Raw genomic sequence first — 21,851 nt, forward strand, 5'->3', positions numbered from 1 at the left:
ATTTAGGACCCTGAATTGATTCAATGGTAACAAAAGTAACAAATTCTGTAGAGAATAAAAACAAATACATTGTTTGCCTTCCAAACAATTTCACAGTACTAATTCCTGGCAGGGAAAGCAGTTCCGTCTAGGCCGGGAGCCGATGGACATTTCCCCTGGGGAGAAGAATGGATGCAGCCCAAAGGAAACAAACGGTAGATCAGAGATAGGAAGGCAACCAGGCACAGGGTTGTTTATCATTTCGTTTTGTACGCAGGTGGGCTTTAAAGGATTATTACTACAAAATTGATTACAGAGTTGTATGTCTTTGGATTGGGTAGAGAAAGTGGCCAATATCATTTTAGGCGAATGATAGTATTAATTCAACTCACTATCAACACCTACTTGACTCAGACTCCCGGTGACTCCATATGATAGTATAGAAGTACCTGTATAAGGTTCTCAGGCTGTAAATCTTTTTGGGAGATGAAAGCCTCATCTTTCTCCTCCAAGGAGATTGAGGTCAATGGTAGATTTGAACGGCTGACTTTGTGGTTAACAGCCAAATGCATCACCCACTATGCCGCAGTATTAGAATAATAAAATTGAGTGGGAGAAATGGTCTGTGTGTTTGTTTGTATGTATATTAGATGCAATATTACTCTACCTGGTTGCTGTCCTACTTTAGCATAGATTTTTAAAATATATTTTAAAATTCCATAGTTGGCTTATAAGAGATTTTGACTAATAAAACTGCTATTCTGGATAATGAACATGACACCCAGAGCATCTCTTTAATTTTTTAATTTTCTTCACAACAGTGTTTATAGCAGCATGGTTATCATCTATTGTTATTATGATCAATTTGTTCTCTTGGCTCTATCTTCCTGCTGAATAATTGGCTATAGCAGATTAGTTATAAAAGAGATACATCTGTTATATGGCTTCTTATGTGTGTCCATAATGTTAAATCTCATTTTATATCTAAAAACACAATCATAGAAAGTAAATTAATTTTCAGAATGTCTATTGTATATTTTCTCCTAACAGGTTTTGTGCCTGGTTTTCTTTTTTTTATCTTTCTCGTATTACACATGGCACAAAGAAAGTTCCAAATCGAATTCATTTTACCACAATCCTGACATTTTCCAACTGTCTCATAAACCTGCAACATTTGTTGAAAGAGAGAATAGCAGAGCAAAATGTGTCACTCGAGCTGAAGAAAATGGGCCTGTGGTAATGCGGGGGCTTTCTTCAAAGGCAAATCGAGCGCTGGAAACTCCACATCATCATCGTGCCAGTTCACAGCAACGACGGAATACTCCCGGGTTGGCAGTGTCTGTGCCGCAGGTCTGCTCAGGCTCACTCTAGTCCCGATCTTATGATTCATGGAGATGATGATTGTTATTATTCCCACTTTATCAATGTGAGGGGGCGAAATTGGTCGTAGGGAAGTCTATTTTTGTCACAACCCATTTGCTAGTAAGTGGCTTCGGAAGGACTGAGCGCAAGTTCTCGGAGGTAGAGACTAGGGCTCGCTCCACGTGACAGGTGAGAAACATTTTGCTTAAAGCAGCTTCTACAGAATTTGTTTACACACCAACAGCTAGCAACCACCCAATAGACTCACAGGGGACAGACCTGGAGATCAATCTCCCAGAGAGGGCAGCCTGGAAAGCCCATGGGGCAGTTCTCCCTTGTCACACGTGGCCACTGGAAAACAAAGCCAAATCCACTGCCAGCAAGTCCATTCTAACCCATAGTGACCCCGCGGGACAGAGGATTACTGCTCGCTTGGTCTGTGAGGCCGCCAGTCTGCACGGGCGCAGACAGCCTCATCGTTCCCGTGTCACAGCTGGTGGAGTCCGACTGCTGACCTTACAGTTCGTCCCCAGTTTGGCACCCAGTTGGCCACTCGACTGAAAAGACTGACTCCTTGAGCCCTAGCAACAGCAGCAACATGGATTCACAAAACCGCCACCGGCAAAGAATTTCTGAGCTTTGTGGTATTGCGGGTCCTTTCGCTATGTTTTACCAAGAGTTTCCCTTTAAGTGAGAGGAGCAGTCAAGGCGTAAAGCAGGTCACTTTGTGGGAACCGTGGCGTCATGGGAGGTATCATTGATACGTTGAAGAAAACAAATAGAAAGGGAGACACTAGCATTCGTGTTTTATTCTTTGAATAATATTTGATCAGGTAGTTGGGCGAATGTTTACATAAGAAGTTAGGGCCCCTTTGAACATTTTCTATACAAATGGCTCGGCGACATTAGTTCCATTTCTCACAAGGCGTCAACATGCCCTTTCATGGCGTTCTGTCCATCCATTCCATGTGGTCAAGTGTCCCTGCCCCATTATCTTCTCACAGTTGCATCAGAGTTAAGGGTTGAACTTTTGTTCTTATGTAGACACTGGCTTTAAAATGTTTGTTTCTTAGTTTGTTTTGTTTGGAATAGAACATCTTACTAGGGAATAATATCCTTTATCGTATGGGTTGGCTTCCTTTGCTGTCTCACTAAAAGGTGACCTGAAAGATCGCTTCAGTTCAAGGTGCAGAGAGTAGCTCAGAGCTACAGTTTCAGGGCATCCTCTAGTCTCAAACGGCCCATTAAACCTGGATGTTTTCAGATTTTGAGTTTTGCTCTGCATTTCCACCCCGCCCCCCACCCATTATGTCCATCTGGGACCTGTTGTGTCCCGGCCTGGAATGATCTATTGTGGTGTCTGGGCACCATCTAGTTCTTCTGGTCTCAGAGTAAATGAGACCACGGCTTGTATCGGCTATTAGCTTTCTAACTAGTTCCTTCCCCTGAGACTTGGTTTCTTTTTTTCTCTTTGGCTCCTGACGAGTAGCAACCAATTGCTTTATCTTAAATGACTGCTCACCAGCTTCTAACGCTCCAGACATGGTTCAGAACATGGACTCTGTGAACTCTGTGTGCTAATTGACTGAGCTGTCCCATGGGTGGTCCTAAACCTCCAGACCCAGAAAGCCAATCCCACAAGGTATCTGATTATGTCTGAGCATTATACGTAGCTCTCTTCTCTGGGCCACTGAGTTTGGTTTGGGTTTTAGTGTCCTTTATAAATACCCATGCCTTCACACATATATCCATGCGTGCACATACTTATAGATATATGCCTGTACATATATGCATATAATCATACACTCATGCTTAGAATTTATAAATTCCTGATGGTAATTTTTTTATTATAGTGAGAGAAGTGTGTTTGAATTATGTCCGTGTGTATATGTGTGTGTTAGTGTGTTTCTTTTCATCATAGACAACGAGCCTGGTGTCATTTAAAACTTGGTATCTCTTGGCATTTGGAGTAACATGTTTGCCTTTCGCTTACACGCCTTCTCCAGGCCAGTAGCTCACTCCTCCTGGGAGAAAAGCAATCCACCTTCTGTTTGCCAGCAGGTGTGTTTTGGCGACATAACTCTGGGTTTGTGTTAAAGGGAACCGTGCTGGGGTTTAGACCACCCCCACTTGTTACACTGAGCATGCTTTTTAAAACTATGCCTTCAGCACTTCCTCAGAAAGTGTCATGTAAGACTTCAAGCTGTCACTCAGTAGCAGTTGTCATCATCTCTATTCCCATTTTGTCACTCGATGTTCTCTGTTTAATAATAATAATTTTTAAAAAGGCGAGGTGCTAAGTTATTCCTTAGACCGTCATTTCATGAGCACTGTCACGGCTGTGTCACACATGTTAAATCAAGTCTGCTAAGTAATAAGCTGCCATCAGGTGTTGGCTTGTGCTCGTTCATGATGTACAAGGGAATTTTATGAATGATACGTCACAGCGCCGCCGCATGCATCCTGATGGACAGCGTTGTTAATGTTTTCTGTGGACACCAGCGAATCTAGAACGCTCGTTGTGAGTCAGGAAGCCATTCATTGTGTTCAAGGATCTTGCCTTTCCTCGATAGGATTTTCTTCTCCTTCGAAAGAGTGCTTAATTGCACTACTCATCCACCTTTAATATTTGATAGGAATTTCACTAGCTGGACAGCATGATTTGTAATATCTCATGCTAGTCATCCATTCTTTTTTCTCCTCTTGACTTAATGAATATTTTCATTTCAAGGAGAGGCAGGAATATAAATTGCCACAGTTTAGCTGTTGGTTGGGACTTGCTGGCTTATTGGTTTCCGCTTGGGCAAGCCCAGAGTGGGCACAAGGATGCACAGGTCTTGGGGTGTCTGGCAAGCCCTGGCACAACATTCCGACACCCTACCAGTCACTCCTCGTTTTGAAAGCATGAACGCCAAGGCATTGCCTCCCGTTAGAAACTCCACAGAATAGCCATTCCCACTGGGTCCCTGGCAGTAGACAGGGATCCTAGACAGCTTACAAAAGTTAGTGTCGGCAGGTCCACGTCCCTCGAATCTCTATTAATTCGACTCGACCGCTTTCCCCCCGACCTTTCCTTCAACCTCCTCACTGTCATTTGCTTGCAGCTGGAAGAAAACACCCTGACAAAAGCTTGGCTTATTGCGAGTGGGAAAACATAACGTAGCCACCGTTCAAACAGCACTTTGTGCTGAAGCAACACGTCTCACCCGAGGGTCACCCTGCGTCTGTGAACGCGTTTCATCAGCCCTGAGAGGTGGAAGTCAGGGGAAAGGTCCTACGTGGACCCCGTCCCTGTAAAGCCGTGGAGAGAACACGGTTTCCGTCTTTAATGATCTAGATAAGTAAGAATGGCTTCTAAGTTCTGGGTGCCCTTTGTTTTCAAATGAAACTGGGTGTTGTTGAATTTAATGCTTTATTTCCAGCCGAGTCTCAAACACATCATTTTTTAACCCCCTCCAGCAACTGCTTCGAGAACGACAGCAGATGGCCAGCCGTCCCTTCGCTTCTGTTGACGTCGCCCTGGACGTAGGAGCTGAGCAGACAGACTTTCTGCGCGGCCCATTAGAGGTAGGAAGACCAGTGTTGAAAGGGGGCTTGGTGGTTTGCATATTTATATCGCGCTCTCGCATCTGCATCGGCCTCTGAAGCCAAACGCGGGCTGATTGTCTGGAGCTGACAAGACGCAGCTACATTGTGATGCCATTTTCAAGGCACTTCGTTTTAATAGTATGACATGAGCTGTAGCAAATGCCACTGGAGGATCTATTAGCCTAGGCGAGAGTGACAGAATGCTCACCTGGCAGGCAGCCTTTCCCTGACAGAGAGGAGATGGAGGGATTTAAGATATAGGCGGAAAGCAAGACGCAAAGCTCCTCAGGTTAGCCCTCAGTGCCCTCTCGTTAACAATTCACATTTATATTTATTAACGAAGCATACTTTAAAAGATGGGTGGGGATCGGTTGCATTTTAATTGCACGGTTTCCCTATGGTGGTATTTTCATTTGTGATAAATGGCTGTGGTGCTGCATTGTTTTATGTCAAATGCAGAAAGAGAATGCAGTGGAACCAGCGACCAGGCACAAGTTCCTGTGGTCCTGGAATCCTGGACCGATGCCTGAAATGGTTGCTGAGACTACTAACTCCCAAACAGGAAAAATTCACGGGTTGTGATTAATGACTAATCAAAGCTTTCCTGATGCAGAGTAATTTAACTGTGTGCTTCTTTTTATTTATTTTTGAGAAGGAAGGTTAAGCAACTTTATATAATTGAATTATTGTATTCTCTTTAAACAAAAACAAACAAACTAAAAATGCCCCCATTGCATTCCGTTTCGTATTGCTACTTTCTACTCTGCTTTTCTTTAAGGAGAGCCGGGAGAAGTACACAGATTTACCTCGGTCATCTCCAAATCATACGTACAAATGTAATTGATTGTGCCCTTTGCATTTTGGGTGATTCTGAAAAAAATAAAACCAAATCAGACCTCATGAATAACCATATAAAGAGCAAGATTTTGGAGACTGGTTTCCCTCTGATATATATTTTTTAAACTTTGTGAATTTGATTTTTTAATACTTAGGTCACAGCTTGCCTCGGAAGCTCACTTATTAGGACTTAGAAGAGAGACAGAATGATTAAATAAAAGCCCAAACAAAATGCTTTCATTTCATTTTGGTCCCCAGTTTCAAGTCGCTGTTATGAAACCTTTAACAAACAGCCTGCACCCGGACTGTTTGAATTCAATTTTGTTTTCCTCCCATCGATCTTCTGTGTTCTTTAGAGGAGCGAAACCGGTGAAGCAAATATGTAAATATATACAAAGAGATTTACTGCAAGCGAATGACTCACATAATTGTGGGGGCTAAAGTCTCAAAGCCATGGGTCAGAGTAGGATGAAGGCTTGCAGGGCTGATGAACCCCAAGCCTGCAGGTCAGGTGTCAGGCTGAAGGCTTCTGCTGACTCTGGAGAAGCATGCCGGATCAAGAAACAGCTTTGGCAGAGCATCTAGGTCTGTCTCCCCCATTCAGCTGGTTGACTGCTCGTGTCAGGGCACAAAATGTCATGTGACCACAGTGCTTGCCAAGCCACTGAAAATCAAAGCACAGCCAAGTTGGCACCTGTCATTGACCATCACACCAGCCGATGAAAACATTCCCAAATACTGCTAAACAATATATACATAGGCCTGCCGAGAACAGAAATAATCACAGAACTAGAAAACTCACACACATAAAAGAACCCATATAATTAATATGCATTTGTCTTATCAGAGTTTGATAGCGGCCCCTTGATTGTGTTTAGTTGACGGTAAATGTGAAGGTTTATTTCTAAACTCTTGACTCTGTTCCGTTGGTCAGCCAATCTTTTCCTTAGTCCAGTACCTCACTGTTTGAAGGCTGTAGCTTTGTCGTGGGTTTTGGAATTGGAAAGTGTGAATCAACCACCTTTGTGTTTCTTTTTAAAGATTGTTTGGCTCTTCTGGGTCCCTTGGTTTTCCATTTCAATTTTAGGGTCAGCTTTCAATTTTTATGTAGGGGTTTCATGTCGAATCTATCTATCAAAAGGACAATATGTTATGTTTTAGTAAGTGATTGCTTTGTTTAGCTGAGATATTTTAGGGCTTGATGTGTAAAATTCCAAACTCAGTAACTGATTATTTTAATCTCAGTAAGTACTCATAATTTATGATATTAGAAATTCTTATGCTTATAAGTCCAGTGATCTCAAGTAAATATACAACTTTAGAAAAATAATCAATTGAATCATTAGATCTCTAGAGCTTTTATTGGTGGGCTATTGTTAAAATTAAACATCAGAAGTAAAGCTCAGCTATAAACTATTATTCATTGTACATCCTTTAAAAATAATAAATATAGAAGAAAAAGTTATAAAATCATATGTACATGTTTTATTTGCCTCTTTTGCTAAGAATTTTGTAGTAATCAGTGCTAATTAGAAGTTATCTATCTAATGTACTGCGCACGCAAACACATCTCTGCATACATGTGTCTGCAAGGGTGGTTTTTCCCTTTTGCTATATTTCCCTGAAAACAGCTCCAAATTGCTCCTTCTTTATACACAATGTGGCCTATTGATTTGCTTACATAGCAAATTCTGGAACCAGGCATATTCTGAAATTGCATTAAGAGTTTTATTTAAATCTGAAACTCAGTAATTTTAGGGTTCTTCTGCTAGGTTTTACTTAAAATTCATTGTTTAAATGTAATGCCATACCATAGTTTAGCTGACTATTTCTGTTGTATAAATAAATATGTGTCGAGTATTCATAAGGAGTGAATTTCTTTTCAATGAAATTAGACTCGTACATGTTCCTCTGCGTTTCACATCGGTATAGTCCAGAGGGTGGGGGATTTAAGGTGCAGAATGAGATGAATCGCTTCTGATGCATCTGTAAGGAGCCCTAGTGACACTGAGGGTTGAGGCATTAGGATACAAAGCATGAGGTCAACTGTTCAATCCCATCTGCTTGCTCCTCAGGAGCATAATGAGGCTGTCTGCTGCCGTAAAGAGTTAAACACTTGGAAGCCCAGAAAGTGTGTGTGTGTGTGTGTGTGTGTGTGTGTGTGTGTGTGTGTGTGTGTGTGTAGAGTGGGGTTGGGAGGAGGCATGGGGTTGAGTGGAAGGCACGTTCTAGACCCTGTAAGAATCTTGACATTGAATTTTAGGTGAAGAGAGTCCGCTGCACGGTTCAGAGAGAAGACTGATGTGGTCTGACTTTACTCTAAAAGCATCCTCTTGCCCCTGACTTGAGAGTAGTTTGAACCAGGATGTCTTCCGTTGGTTTCGCTCCAGAGCAGACCCCAAGACGAGGAGAATCTGTTATCCGTTTGCACTGGGAGGGGAGTGGCGGCAGAGAAAGGAAATGGTGACATATGATGAGACTGCGCACAGGGGCCACACGCTCACTAGGAGAGTCAGTGCTGACCCCTCGACGCCCCGTGGGTGTCTGCAGCTGCACCGCCTTACAGGAGGAGAAAGCCCAGCCTCTCTCCAGCAGAGTCCGTGGTGGATTTGATCTGGCGGCCGTGCAGCAGCTCGGCACAAAACCACGACACCACCAGGGCTCAACTACTGTGGACAGATGGGGCTTCATCCGAGAGGCTTAAATCCCTCCAACCCCTGGTTGGCGCTGTTCCCTGCACCTGAGAAAGCACAGAAAGACAGGTTCCAGCATTAAGGACTCAAGCAGGTCCCCTGACCTCGGTTAGTGTGAGGGGTATAGAAGTCAGCTAAGCGGTTTCTGTTCCTAGAAAACGTCTGGAAGCAGGAAGACGCGCTGGGAGTCGAAGGCAGTGACCCAGGCAGTCGATCATGGCGGCACAATCTGGGAGATACAAGGGGAGGCAAGGAGAAGCAGTTAGATTGTGGAGTGTCTGTCTAATGACCCGATGAGTCCGTCCAGTGGGTTCATTTTCAGTCTTTCCAGTGATCTCGTGTGTGCAAGGAGCCCTGGTGACAGACCGACAGTTTAGCACTTGGTTGGCAGTTCGAACCCACCAGTCACTCCACAGGAGGAAGATGTACCATCTGCCTCTGTAAAGATTACGGCCTCAGACACACTACAGGGCTGTTCCTTTCTGTCCTGTCAGCTCTCTGGGTGTCAGAATCAACTCAGCATCAATGGGTCTCCTTGTTGGATGCGAGGAAAGATGAAAAATAATGGTCTTCCTCTGATACTGTAATAGCTCCAAAACATTGGGTACTCTGCTTATCGGTAGGTCACTGAGATGTACAATAGTCCACTTTTCTCTCACTACCACACAGGGAGAGTGTGATTGCTGTAAGTAACTGATAGAAACCAAGAAAAACAGAGGTAAAAAGGGCCTACGGGCCGTGTTCGTGATTAGGACGTGCCGAGTGTGTAGGCCGGGTGTCACATTCGAAGTAGATCATACTTGGGCCACAAGCAAGTTGATTTATAGCTATTTAGATGGACAGTAACGATGCTGATGAATATGTGTGCCACCCCTCCAGTCTTTGCTTTATTAGGAGGAGGGCAGAGAAGAACGGAGAGAGCTGTGAGTTTTTATTAACTTTTATGACGGCTTAGATGTCGATGGCAATGTTTGCTGGGATATTATGCTTCTTTCGGATCTTATTTCTAATTATCGTTTAGCCCATCACTCTTACCCTGCTAGTTGTAACACTAGAGGTTAGAAATCATTTTAACTGGACCAACAATGAAGGATTTTTGAAATAATGTATTATAAGTTAACACATTGCAATCTATCTCTTTTCAAAATGATGGATCACATTGCAATCTGTCTCTTTTCCTACATTTATTGGGATAGCTTCCACATATCATTCAATTTAATCATTCAGGCATGCTAAGGAGAGGCACGCAATCGTCCCCACAATCTCAGAACAGTTTCTACTTTCTCAGACTTGTTGTTAGCTCCCATTGCGACCTCCGCACCTCCCTGCCATGCCCCTAGATAATCATTAATCCAATTACTGCCTCTGTAGATTTACATATCCTGGGTTCCATATGCAGACAGTCATACAGGACACAAATAAGAAACAAACCAACAACAATGACAAAGCAAAGAAGAAAAAGCTCAATTGCAGAGAAGGCAGAAAATATTAAAAACTGAAACAACTTAAAAATGGGCCAAACGGAAGGTTGTGTGTTGATGTGTCACACTGTAATTTAACTGCATTGGCCACGATCCCCTTTCCAATGCTCTTTGTGTGATAGAAAAGCTGTGCACATCCTTGACTCTGGTCAACATTCAGTGGGGCACCCTGTAAGTGGATTGTGGGTTTCCACTGTCATCCAGAGCCTTCTGCAAGCAGGGTGTTCAGACCTTAAGCTATGATACCATTTCCTCCTTTGGATTTTATTATTTCAGTCATTGATCACACAGACTAGTGTGCTTCTTGCATGTGGACTTAGTTCATACCTTGAGACCTCCGACAGCTTTCTGATAGCTGAGCACCATCTGGTTTCTTCACCACACTTTGCTGTAGCACCCATATCCTCTGTGATCGCTTCATGAGGGTGAGTGTGATCTACTTTTTGATAAAAACTGAGAAAGGTCCCTAAAAAAATAAATCTAAACCAAACTTACTGTCATCTAGCCAAACTCATAGTAGCCTACAGAACAAGGTAGAACTGCATCTGTGGCTTTCCAAGACAGGAACTCTTGATGGGAGGAGAAAGCCTTGTCTTTCTCCAGAAGATGGGATGAGGTCTAGTAAATTGTTATTAATAGTTGTACCTCAGCACATGGTATAGATGAGTTATTGTTTTTGCATATCTCTATTGCCCTTTCTATAATGGTATAAGTTCCTTTTTGGGGAATCAGAGAAAATAAAAGATGGCAAATTGAAGATATTAAATACAGGTTCCTTCCCACCTCCCCACTGCCCCACCCCTGCATTCAGCCTATGACAGCACCTCGGCATAGGCTGAGTATCAGAAATCTTGCCAATTCCTCAAAAGGAACCAACCCAATCATCATTTCTGGTTTTTTTTTTGGGGGGGGGGCGGGGTAAACTCCCATGCCTATTTCCATATAGCCCTGTTACCTTTTGACCCTCCACAATTTATCCGCACCTCAGTATTTGTAAACGATCTCTGGGTGTCTACCACAGGGTTAGTATTTAGGTGTACAGCAAGCATGCACTGGGCAGAGCTTTCCAGACAATAAGGAAGAGGATTTCTATGACAAGCATAAGAGTTTAAACATCTTCTTCCTAGGTTGTGGGGACGATTGAAATGCCTTCAATTGAGTTTAAGCCACTGTTAGTCAAAATGGATTTACCTAAAGCTGTTTTAGTATGCTGGCGAATTCCAGTACTTGCCATTCGTAATGTAAATTGCTATAAAGGAACCCAGGTGATTTACTAACGTGCAATAAAGGCAGCACATGAGCTTTTCTGTTATTTTTATATTAGAAGTTTTGCATTAAAAAGAATTTTTATAGTTTCTCTATGCTAATAAAGTATCATCAGGGCTTGGAAACTTGCTCTAGAAACCAAATAGTTTAAAATGGGTCTATTTGACTGTTAGGGCCCACTGAGGTAATTAGTAATCTTAAAGACAGTATCTACAACATGATTCATTTCTACCAACTATAGATTTCATATATATATATGTATATCTATATATATATATTGCCCTGCATGAAGATCATTGCACTTATCTGCCATCTCAATTTTCCCTCTCCTGTAAAGAAGAGTATACGTGTGGAATTATGCGTCCAGCTCTCCCCGTTCAAAGAGGCTGGGGCACAGGAGACATAGCATGAATTCAAACCCCTAGAATAGAGAAAGCATTGCAGTTAGAATGCTGCTTTCTATTCCGCACGCCGAATGGTGCTAATTTTGAGATTGCATGGAAATCTGTCCGCTGGTTTATTGGGACTGCTTAGCCTAGTACATTATGTAAGAAGCCTTTCTCCCAAGGTGGCAGACACATTATTCAGGCCTCAGCCAGACACAATGAAGCAGCTCTGGGGTTAAGAGCACGGCTGGCTTCCCTCCAAGAACAGCAGGAGCCCCGCCCCGCCTTACTACTGGGCACAGCCATGGCCCCGCCAGCGTGTCCCGCCTGGCTTGCTATCTGCATGGACCAGCATTTCACAGACTGGCCTAAGAAGCTTATTTACTTTTTTTCCCCGAGTTTCTTGCTTCTCAGAGAATTATAGCCATCTTGTGATATTTGATAGTTTATTTTATTATGATTTGCTGTTCATTTTATTCAAGTTTAATTACTGTGCTAACATTCACCATCAATATAATCAGGCCATTACTCCAAAGATATCAACAATACATCCTCATTAGAGGAATAATTAATGCACAAATCACCAAACCAAAAATCCCCCAGGTCCCACCACCCATAAATAGCCACTGCAAGAATTTTTGTAATCTCCTTCCAGTCACTTTTGCTTCCGGCGTATACATAATTCTTCCAAGTTGAGAACACATGGTATGTGTGATTTTTGCACACTGTTGTTTTGACCCAATATTATAAGAATAGCTTTCACTTCTGTTTAATTAAAAAATGCCACTGTAATGATTTTATAATATGTTGTTGTGAAATGCCACCGTCGATCGATCATTTCTGACTCACGTGACCCTATGTGCAACAGAAAGACTATCTGCTCCTGAGCCATCCTCATGGTTGTTCTAATATATAAGCCCTTCATTACAGCCGTTGTATTCATCAAGTTCAGGTGCATGATACTGTGGTATAATTATCCTTTGATCACCCAATTCTCCTTTGGGTTTGGACATCAGTATAGATTGCTTCCAGTTGGTTGACCAGAAAGCTGTTTCCACATTTCTTGGTATACACAAGCGTGTCCAGAGCTGCCTCGGTTTGTTTTAAAAAGAAAAATAAATTCAATTGGCATTACATCAATTCCTGGAGCTTTGTTTTTACATGGTTCTATTAGTATAGATTGGACGTCTTCCTTCTATACCATGAATTCTTGATCATATGCTTCCTCTTGAAATTAATAATCATGGACCAATTCTTTTTGATAAAATAACTCTCTGAATAACTTCCATCATATTGTGAAGCTTAACTGCATCTTTCAGTATTTTCCCATATTGTTGTTATTATTAGGCACTGTCAGAGGAAACCAACTGAAGGGTCCATAGGCACAATTGTAGGGCTATAATATATAAAGGTTATAGTAAAGTCATAGAGGATAGGACAGAAAATAAAATAAAGGAGTCGAACACATTTTTATGGTAGCATGCTCACCTCAGACCCTCTTGGTGATCCTGCTCCACGCGGAGGTGGGAGAAGAGCGAGCAGGAGAGAGCATCTTTACTATCTAGGGATATTTATAGGTAGCCACAAAACATGCATATTCAGTAGTTACATAAGTCACAAGGTGGGTGGTAATCACAGTAAAGTCCCGGAGTACACAGGTGAGGAGACCGAATACCTACACTGGAGGAAGGAATGAGGGGGTATGGGCACCATGGCAGGAGGAGTGGATCAAAGAATGCCAGTGTCTATAGGGAGATAGCATCAACCATGTGCTCACTTTAAGGCAGCACAGCTGTTGGGGGAGAATCTGTGGGAGTGATATTTAAAGCAGGATCATGTACTTACCAAAGTGGTGGCTTTCCTACCATGGAATATTAGCTTTCCAGATTCCCTCTGTTATAAGTTAGGGAATGTAGTCTTGGTCATATTCACAAACTGCCCTCCACTTGTTAGTTTCCCGCAGGTACCCTCAAATTGCCTTGACTCAAGGACCACCGAATGAAACACTTCCTGACCTTGGGCCATCCTCATAGCTGTTGCTATGCTATGCTTAATCTCATTGTTGCAGCCATCGTGTCAGCTCATCTGGCTGAGAGTCTAACTCCTTTTCATCTACCCTCTACTTTACCGAGCGCGATGCCCATTTGTGGAGGCTGCACTTCCCTGATAATGTGTCCAAATTATGTGAAGCAAACCCTCTCCACCCTTTCTTCTCAGGAGCATTTTGGCTATAGTTCTTCCAAAACAGATTTGTTTGTTTTTCTAGGAGGCCGTGGTACGTTCAATATCCTCACCCATACCAGAATTCACACGCACCAATGTTTCTCTAGTCTTACTTATTCTTTGTCCAGCTTTCAGATGCACATGACACGGCTGAAAACACCCTGGATTTGATCAGGTGTACCGTAGTCCTCCAAATGGAATCTTTATTCTCAAGCATTGTAAAGAGGTCTTGTGCAGTAGTACGTTTGCCCTGTGCAGAATGCCATTTGATTTCTTGACTGCCACTTCCACGATCTTCGATTACAAATCCAAGTAACAGGAATCCTTGACAAGTTCAACCACTTCTCCATGGATCAGGATGTCTGTTGGTCCAGTTGTGAGGTTTTATTCCCCCCCCATTGATCTATAAGTCAATAATGTAATGGCATTTGTTGATAGTCATCTGTTTACAAAAGAAATAATGGAGTATACAACCTTGAGAAATCATGCATTCGCCCATTCATCTCATTCTTTTTCATCTTCCTCTTGGAATATTCCTTGTCTTTTTATTTATAAATCTAATTTATTTAATGTTTGAAATTATCCCTTGTCAGGCATTTCCCTTAGGGATATTGTGATAGAATTTTTACATTTTCTCTAATTTATTTATATTACTCCAACTACTTAACTTCTAAGTTAGCTTATGAGATTATACTCTTGCTTTTTAAAATGTATCCTGAATTTTTTGTTATTTTTCCTTTACCAGCCTTTTGAATTGAGGGTCTTTCTTTTAATTCTTCAAATTATTTTCTTCTTTAAAAGTTTAAAAATTATTAATGAAATGCTTTTCATGAAATAAAAAGAAAACAAACTTCACTGTTGTGGTTGAGAATATGTACAGCAAAGCATCCACTAAGCATCCACTGATGATTCCCTGCATAGGTTCAATGAGGTGTCATCGATTCCACTGTTTCTCCTTTATTATTAGTGTTTTTTATGGGCAACCATTCTCTTCTCTTCTGGCTTTTCCCTCCCACGTTAGCAGAAACTCACTGCCACAAGGGTTTTAGCTAATCTTTTAAGTGGCTAGGTCCCATACGCACAGTTCTTTAAAGAGCATAATGCTCAAGGCAGACCTCTTTTGTTAGCTAAGCTAAACTCGTGTGCTTTCAAGAAAAGTTTAAGGGGTGTTTATGGTTCAAGATTTAAAGATAATCACAGGATAATATGTCCACGAGTTCATTCAGCCTCTGTGGAAAGTCTGAAGTCTCAGAGAACTTGAAATTTTACTCTGTCATTTTACCCTCTTAATCTGGGTTCTTTTGTAGAGTCTTTTATCAAACAAAAGGTTCCAGAATGACATCAGGGCATCATCATCCAGTTCCTGTGGTCACCTGGAAAAGCAGACTTTTGTTCACGGGGGTAATCCCTCATACAATCCATCTCCTTTTTTGCCGCAAGCTACTTCCTTTCTTGGTCCAGGCAGAGGGAGGCCAGTTGCTGTGTCCTGGGTGGCATTTTCAAGCGGTTAAACCCCAGGAGCAACACCACAAACTCGGAGGTAGAGGAAAAGTGCAGCATCTACTCATAGGCCGACTCACTGGGATGCTCCAGGAAAGCGTGACCATAAACCTCCAGAGTACTCACTCCTCTTTTAAAGACCATGGTTGCAAATCCATCTGTCATACAACTTTTGTCAGTTCGATTTTTTACAAGTTGTGTTAGTCTGGGTAGACTAGAGAAACTAATTCATAAACACACATATATATTTAAGGGAGAAGTTTATATATAAGAGGAATTGAACATGGAGAAAACACCCCAGCCCAGCCCAGTCCAAGGCCATAAGTCTGATATTAGCCCATATGTCTGATACCAATCTATAAAGTCCTCTTCAGATTCACGAAACACATGCAATGAAGCCAAAAGCAGGGCGATCACAAGCCAGTGGGTAGAAAGTCTTTGGGTTCAGTGGCATTGTAAGCATCTCAGTGCTGGCAGGGGTCTCTCTGTGGCTTCTCCGGAGTCCGAGGTCTGGTTGTGTCCATGTGGCTTGTCTTCTGCAATGTCTCCCAGGGAGTAACATGGAGAGAGAGGTGTCCCGCCTCCAAGGAGGATGTACCAGATTTCCCAGAATTCTCAAGGAAGGCCAGCCCCACACAGAAGTCTCATTGGCTATCTCCAGATTGACAGCCTAGACTCCACCCCTAAACTCTAAATCCTTAAATTGACACCATATTAGGTAACTATAACACAAGTGTCCAATTTATTGTCAGCAATGACAGTAATTAGTTTTGAAGCCAGACCTTTCTTTCTTTTTTTTTAAAAACATTTTATTAGGGGCTTATACAACTCTTATCACAATCCATACATATACATACATCAATTGTATAAAGCACATCTGTACATTCTTTGCCCTAATCATTTTATTTTTTTTCTCTTCTTTTTTTACATTTTATTAGGAGCTCATACAACTCTTACCACAACCCATACATATACATACATCAATTGTATAAAGCACATCCACACATTCCCTGCCCCAATCATTCTCAAAGAATTTACTCTCCACTTAAGCCCTTTGCATCAGGTCCTGTACTTTTTCCCTTCCCTCCCCACTCCCCCCTCCCTCATGTGCCCTTGGTAATTTATACATTGTTATTTTGTCATATCTTGCCCTATCCGGAGACCTTTCTTTATTCAGGAAAGTTGCTCTGAAAATCTTTACCCCCTTCAAAAACAAACTCACTGCCATTGGGGCAACTTCTGATTCATGGTGATCTTTTCAGACCGAGTAGAACTGCTTCATGGGGTTTCTGAATCTGTAAGTCTGTGTGGGAGCAAGTTGTCTTCTCCCCTCCCAGCGGCTGGTGCGTTCAAACTGCCCACTGCATGGCGAGCAGCCCAATGCAAGGCCCCACTATGGCACCTGAACTCAATGAGCATGCCTCCCTCTTCCCAAATAATGTAAGGATTCAAATAAATTTAAATCTGTTTACTTACTCCCATCCTCATTTTGTAGGTCTGTGTACAATTTTACCCCTGAATCTAAGCTTTATTATTGGTAGTGTTGTTTTATATGATCAGTATGCATAGACATTTACTTTGGTATCTACTATTTCCTTTGATCATTGATCCTATTTGCCGTCACATCTTCCTGAAGTGATTCTATTTTCCTGTTATTCATCTTTTAAGATATCCCTAAAAGATAATAATCCTGATGATATTCAATCCTTTGGGGAATTCCCTGTTGTTTACAATCTAAGAAACAAATTTAAGATGGGCTTTATCAAGCGTCTTGTTATTTTGTAGTGGAAGAACATACTCAGACAATTTGTTTACTGAAGAATTGTTCTGTGTCCATTGTGGCTGCTGAGAAATCTTTTGTCTATATATGTAGTGATGCTTTGCAGTTAATTTAGCTTTTCTTTCCAGTTGATTTTAGAATCATCTTGTCTCTAATGGGGTTCGGTTTTACCTTGTGCTACCTTAACATACGTTTATTTGTATTAACTTGATATTGTGTTGTTTCCTATATCTGAAAGTTTAGTCTGTGATTACTTCTAGAAATTAAGTCATTACCTCTTTGACTTTTTCTGTTCTTCCAACGCTCTGATTCAATCACTCACCCACCCACTCACTGCCACCGAGTTGATTCCAACTCAGGTAGACCCAATAGGACAGGGCAGAACTGACCCTGTGGGTTTTCAAGACTGTAAAACTCTGATTAGACATTCTTAAGTCTTCTCATAAGTTCATCTTTTAACCTCTTTTGTATTTCCTATCTTCTCCTTTCTGCATGTGTTTCCTGGCTTATTTCTTCAGAGGCTCTTTCCACTCATGACCTTTTATTGCGTTGTACATAATCTGCTTTCTAGCCTATTCATTGCATGATTTTCAACAATTGCACACACCCACACATATACACACATGTTCCCCTTTAAAAGTTCTCTTTGACTCTTGTGCAAATGTGCTTAGCAGTTTTTCAAAATATCTCCTTGCCTCCTGATTTTTATTACTTCATATTTTATTTCAAACTTAGTTATATTTTATATCTGATCATTCCAATAACAGAGGATCTAGGAAGCCTAAATCGATTATTTTTATTCCCTTTTATTCATTGTGGCTTATTTCCTTTTGCCTTTGGTTGATGATCTTTGTTTGCTTGCTCTTAATCTGTGGTTTCCCAGGGGCTGAAATAAAGAATGCTTTCTTTCAAAGGCTACTTCCAGAGTCCCTGGTATAATGCAGGCAGCTCCTACCCACGAGTGACTTATGTTAGCTTTTGTCCGCAGGGCAAGTCTTCTTTCATGTTTGCTTGCGCACATTTTTCCCTCAGCAGATTCAGCCTGGGAGCGTTCCCTTACTGCCTGCAATCTCAGCAGTACTGTAAAAAATGTATTTTATTCTGCTGTTGTTACAACTATATCTATCACATAACCTTTTCCATTGAACTTTTTACAGGTGTACGTGTTATTGTCAACCATTGCAATAATTGGCTGTGTAACCCTTTACTTTAATCATGATTTTCACATCACCACTGACTCCCCTCCTGTGTTAGACCGGGTTGACTAGAGAAACAAATCCAGGGACACTCATATATGTGTAAAAGACAGCTTTATAGCAAGAAGTAATTATATACAAAGCAAGCATCCCGGCTAAGTTCATGAGTCTGATACTAGTCCGTAAGTCAGATACTAGTCCCCAAATCCCTCTTCAGACTCACGCAGCCACATGCAAGATGCAGAAAGCAGGGAGATCAGAGGCCCAGGCTGGAGGGTGCAGATTTGTGTGGATCCAGTGGTGGTGGAAGCATCTCCAGGGCTTGTCACAGGAAGGTGAAGGCAGAGAGAGGGGGGAAGGTCCCCAGGAACCTCCTTAGGAGAAGGCCATTTCCACAAGAAGATTTCATCAGGCTGTGACGTGCTTGACAGGATAGACTCCACCTCTACATTTTTATATCTTCAATTTGGCATGAAATTATGTAATTACCATACCTCCCCTCCCACCAGCATCACCTATTGAATAAGGAAAACCTAAGAAGAAGCAATGTATTTGAAGAATGGCGAAGAATACTGAAAGTACCGTGGACTAGCCAATGAACAAACAGGTCTGTCTTGGAAGAAGTACAGCCAGAATGTCCCTTAGAGCCTTACGGCTTTGTTTTACGTACTTGGGCCATGTTGTCCATGGAGACCAGTCCTTGGATAGGGACATGATGCTTGGTAAAGTAGAGAGGCAGCAAAAAGAGGAAGGCCTTGAGGAGATGTATTGACGCAGTGACTGCCCAGGTGCTCAAGCACAGGAACAAGTATAAGAATGACACAGGGCCGGGCATTGCTTGCTTCCATTGTGTATAGGGTCACTACGGGTCACAAGCAACTCGATGGCACCTAATAACAACAACTGGCCCCTTTCCTTTCCCTAATACGCTGTGGTCTTTCTACTTGGCTCTACCCTTTTGTCAGTAGCTCTGCAATGAGCAGTGGTGCGCAAATCTCTATTGGAGTCTCTGCTGTCGTCTTTGGGGGTCATTAATGTTGGGGTGAAATTACTGGGCCATATCATATGGTGGTTCCAGTTCTAGTTTTTGTTTGTTTTTAATGACCATGGCCTCACACTTCATGGGGTTTGTTTCCTTAGTTTCAAGATTTGGGTTTATCGTTTAATGAGATATTCCAGTTAATTGCTCTAATAATGTGTTTAGTGCTGTTGTTCTTCGTAGTCCCTTACCCAGTGCACGCAGTTGTTGTTCGGGACCATCCAGTTGGTCCCCACCCCCAATGGTAAGCCCATTGTTGGAGCCACCGTGTCAGTTCATCAGGTTGGGCCTTCCTCTTTATCGCTGCCCCTCCATTTGACCAAACATAATACCCTCCTCCAGGGACTGGTCTCGCCTAGCAGTATGTCCAAAGTACATGAAATGAAGACTCTCCATCCTTGCCATTTTGGGCTGTATATCTTCCACGACAGATTTGTTTGTTCCTCTGGTACTTTGAGTATTCTTCACCAGCACCATAATTCAAATGCATCTGTGCTTGTTTGGTCTTCCTTAATCAGTGTCCAACTTTCACATATATATATGAGGCAGCTGAAAATACCATGGCTTGCATCAGGTTCACCTTAGTCCCAAAGTAACCTCCATGCTTTTCAACACTTTGAAGGGGTTTTGTGCAGCAGATTTACTTAATGCAATGTGTCATTTCATCTCTTGACTGCTGCTTCCATGAGCATTGATTGTGAATCCAAGCAAGATGAAATCCGTGACGATTTCAGTATCTTCTCCATTTATCATGATGCTACCTGTTGTTCCAGTTGGAAGGATTTGGGTCCTCTTTGTGACAAATTGTCATCCACACTGAAGGCTACAATCCTTGATCTCCACCAGCAAGTGCTTCAAATCCTCTCCACTTTCAGCAAGCAAGGTTGCCTAAATCATCTATATATTACAGCTTGAAGTATATCTTCCTCCAATCCTGGTACCAATTTCTGCCTCTTATAATCCAGGCTCTCTAATTATTTGCTCAACAAACACATTGAACAACAAGCATGGTGAGAGGCTATAATCCGGAGATGCACCTTTGCTGATTTTAAACCATGCACCATTCCCTTACTCTGTTCACACAACTGCCTTCTGATCCATGTGCAAGTTTCTCAGGAGCACAGTGAAATGTCTGGAGTTCCCATTCTCCTCAAGGCTATCCATAGTTTGTTAGGATCCACACAGTCTTTTGCCTTTATATAGTCAAAGAGATACAAGTAAACATAATTCTGGTTTTCTCTGCTTTGAGCCAAATCTATTGATAATAGCAGTGATCTCCCTCCATTCATGTCCTCTTCTGAATCCTGCCTGGAACCTGGCAGCTCCCCATCAGTGTACTGCTGCAACCATTGTTGGATGATCTTCAGCAAGATTTTACTTGCATGTGATGCTAATGATACATAGATGAGTAAGTGCTTCCAGTGCTTTGTCAGCTTGTTGAATCATTTCAACCAGTAGCCCATCAGTTCCTAAAGCCCTGTTTATGGCTAGTGTTTTCAGTGTGGCTTGAATTTCTTTCATCAGTACCATTGGATCTTACTCATGCTACCTCCTGAAATGATTGAATATAGACTAGTTCCTGTTGTACAGTGACTGTGTATTCTTTCCATCTTATGTTGATGTTTCCTGCTTCAGTCAATATTTTGTCCATAGAATACTTTAATACTTCAGCTGAAGCCATGAATGTTTTCTTTAGTTCTCTTAGTTTAAGATCTGCTGAGCATGTTCTTTCTTTTGGGTTTTCTAATTCTAGATCTTTGCACATTTCATTTTAATGGTTTACTTAGTCTTCTGGAACTGCCCTCTTAAATTTTCTGTTCGGTTTTTTGACTTCATCATTTCTCCTATTTGCCTAAGCTACTCTATGATTAAGAGTAAGTATCAGTCTCTTTTGAATCCACTTCAATCTTTTTGTTTTCTTTCCTGTATTTTTAATGATCTTTTGCTTTCTATGTGAATGATGAAATTGATGTCATTCCACAGCTCATCAAATCTGTCATTAGTGTTCAGTGCAGCAAAGCAGTTCTTGGAATTCAGATGGGATATTCTCTAAGTCATAGTTTGGCTCTTGTGATAAGTTTTGATCTTCAGCTTCAAACTGAATTTACATGAGCTATTAATAATCTTCTGATATTGAGCTATTCCATCGCCTTTTTCAAGATATAGTCAATTTGATTTCTTTGTATTCCATCTAGACAAGTCCAAGTGTGTAGTTGTTATTTGTGTTGTTGAAAATGTATATTGGGGATGAAAAGAAGTCATTGGTTTTGCACCCGGCATTTCGAGATCTATCTTGAATTAGAATGCTTTCTATAATAGAATTATATCGAACTACCTTTAAGGAATTCCAACTAATCTAACTATTTTTCAAATTTATTCACTGACCACAAAAGCTAGTGATAAATAAATTGAAGAATTCTACGAATACCTTCAGTCTGATATTGATTAAACATGCAATCAAGATGCATTGATGTTTTTTGGTTCTTGGAATGCAAAAGTTGCAAACAAAGAAGAAGGAATA

General features: G+C 41.6%; 1 protein-coding gene across 8 annotated transcripts in view; it reads left to right on the plus strand.

Moving 5' to 3' along the window:
- Window positions 1–21,851, plus strand: part of ATRNL1 (attractin like 1) — a 647,203-nt gene that overhangs the window by 377,304 nt on the left and 248,048 nt on the right. For all 8 annotated transcript variants that reach the window (XR_012780436.1, XR_012780437.1, XM_075534999.1 and 5 more), the window contains one exon: window positions 4,801–4,908. Coding sequence is in view for 6 of the 8 variants with exons in the window: in XM_075534999.1 (XP_075391114.1) it covers window positions 4,801–4,908 (108 nt within the window). In the remaining 2 variants the exon portion in view is untranslated. The remainder of the gene's footprint in view (window positions 1–4,800; window positions 4,909–21,851) is intronic.

This window comes from Tenrec ecaudatus, chromosome 16 (genome assembly GCF_050624435.1).
Source record: "Tenrec ecaudatus isolate mTenEca1 chromosome 16, mTenEca1.hap1, whole genome shotgun sequence".
Classification (NCBI taxonomy): Eukaryota; Metazoa; Chordata; class Mammalia; order Afrosoricida; family Tenrecidae; genus Tenrec; species Tenrec ecaudatus.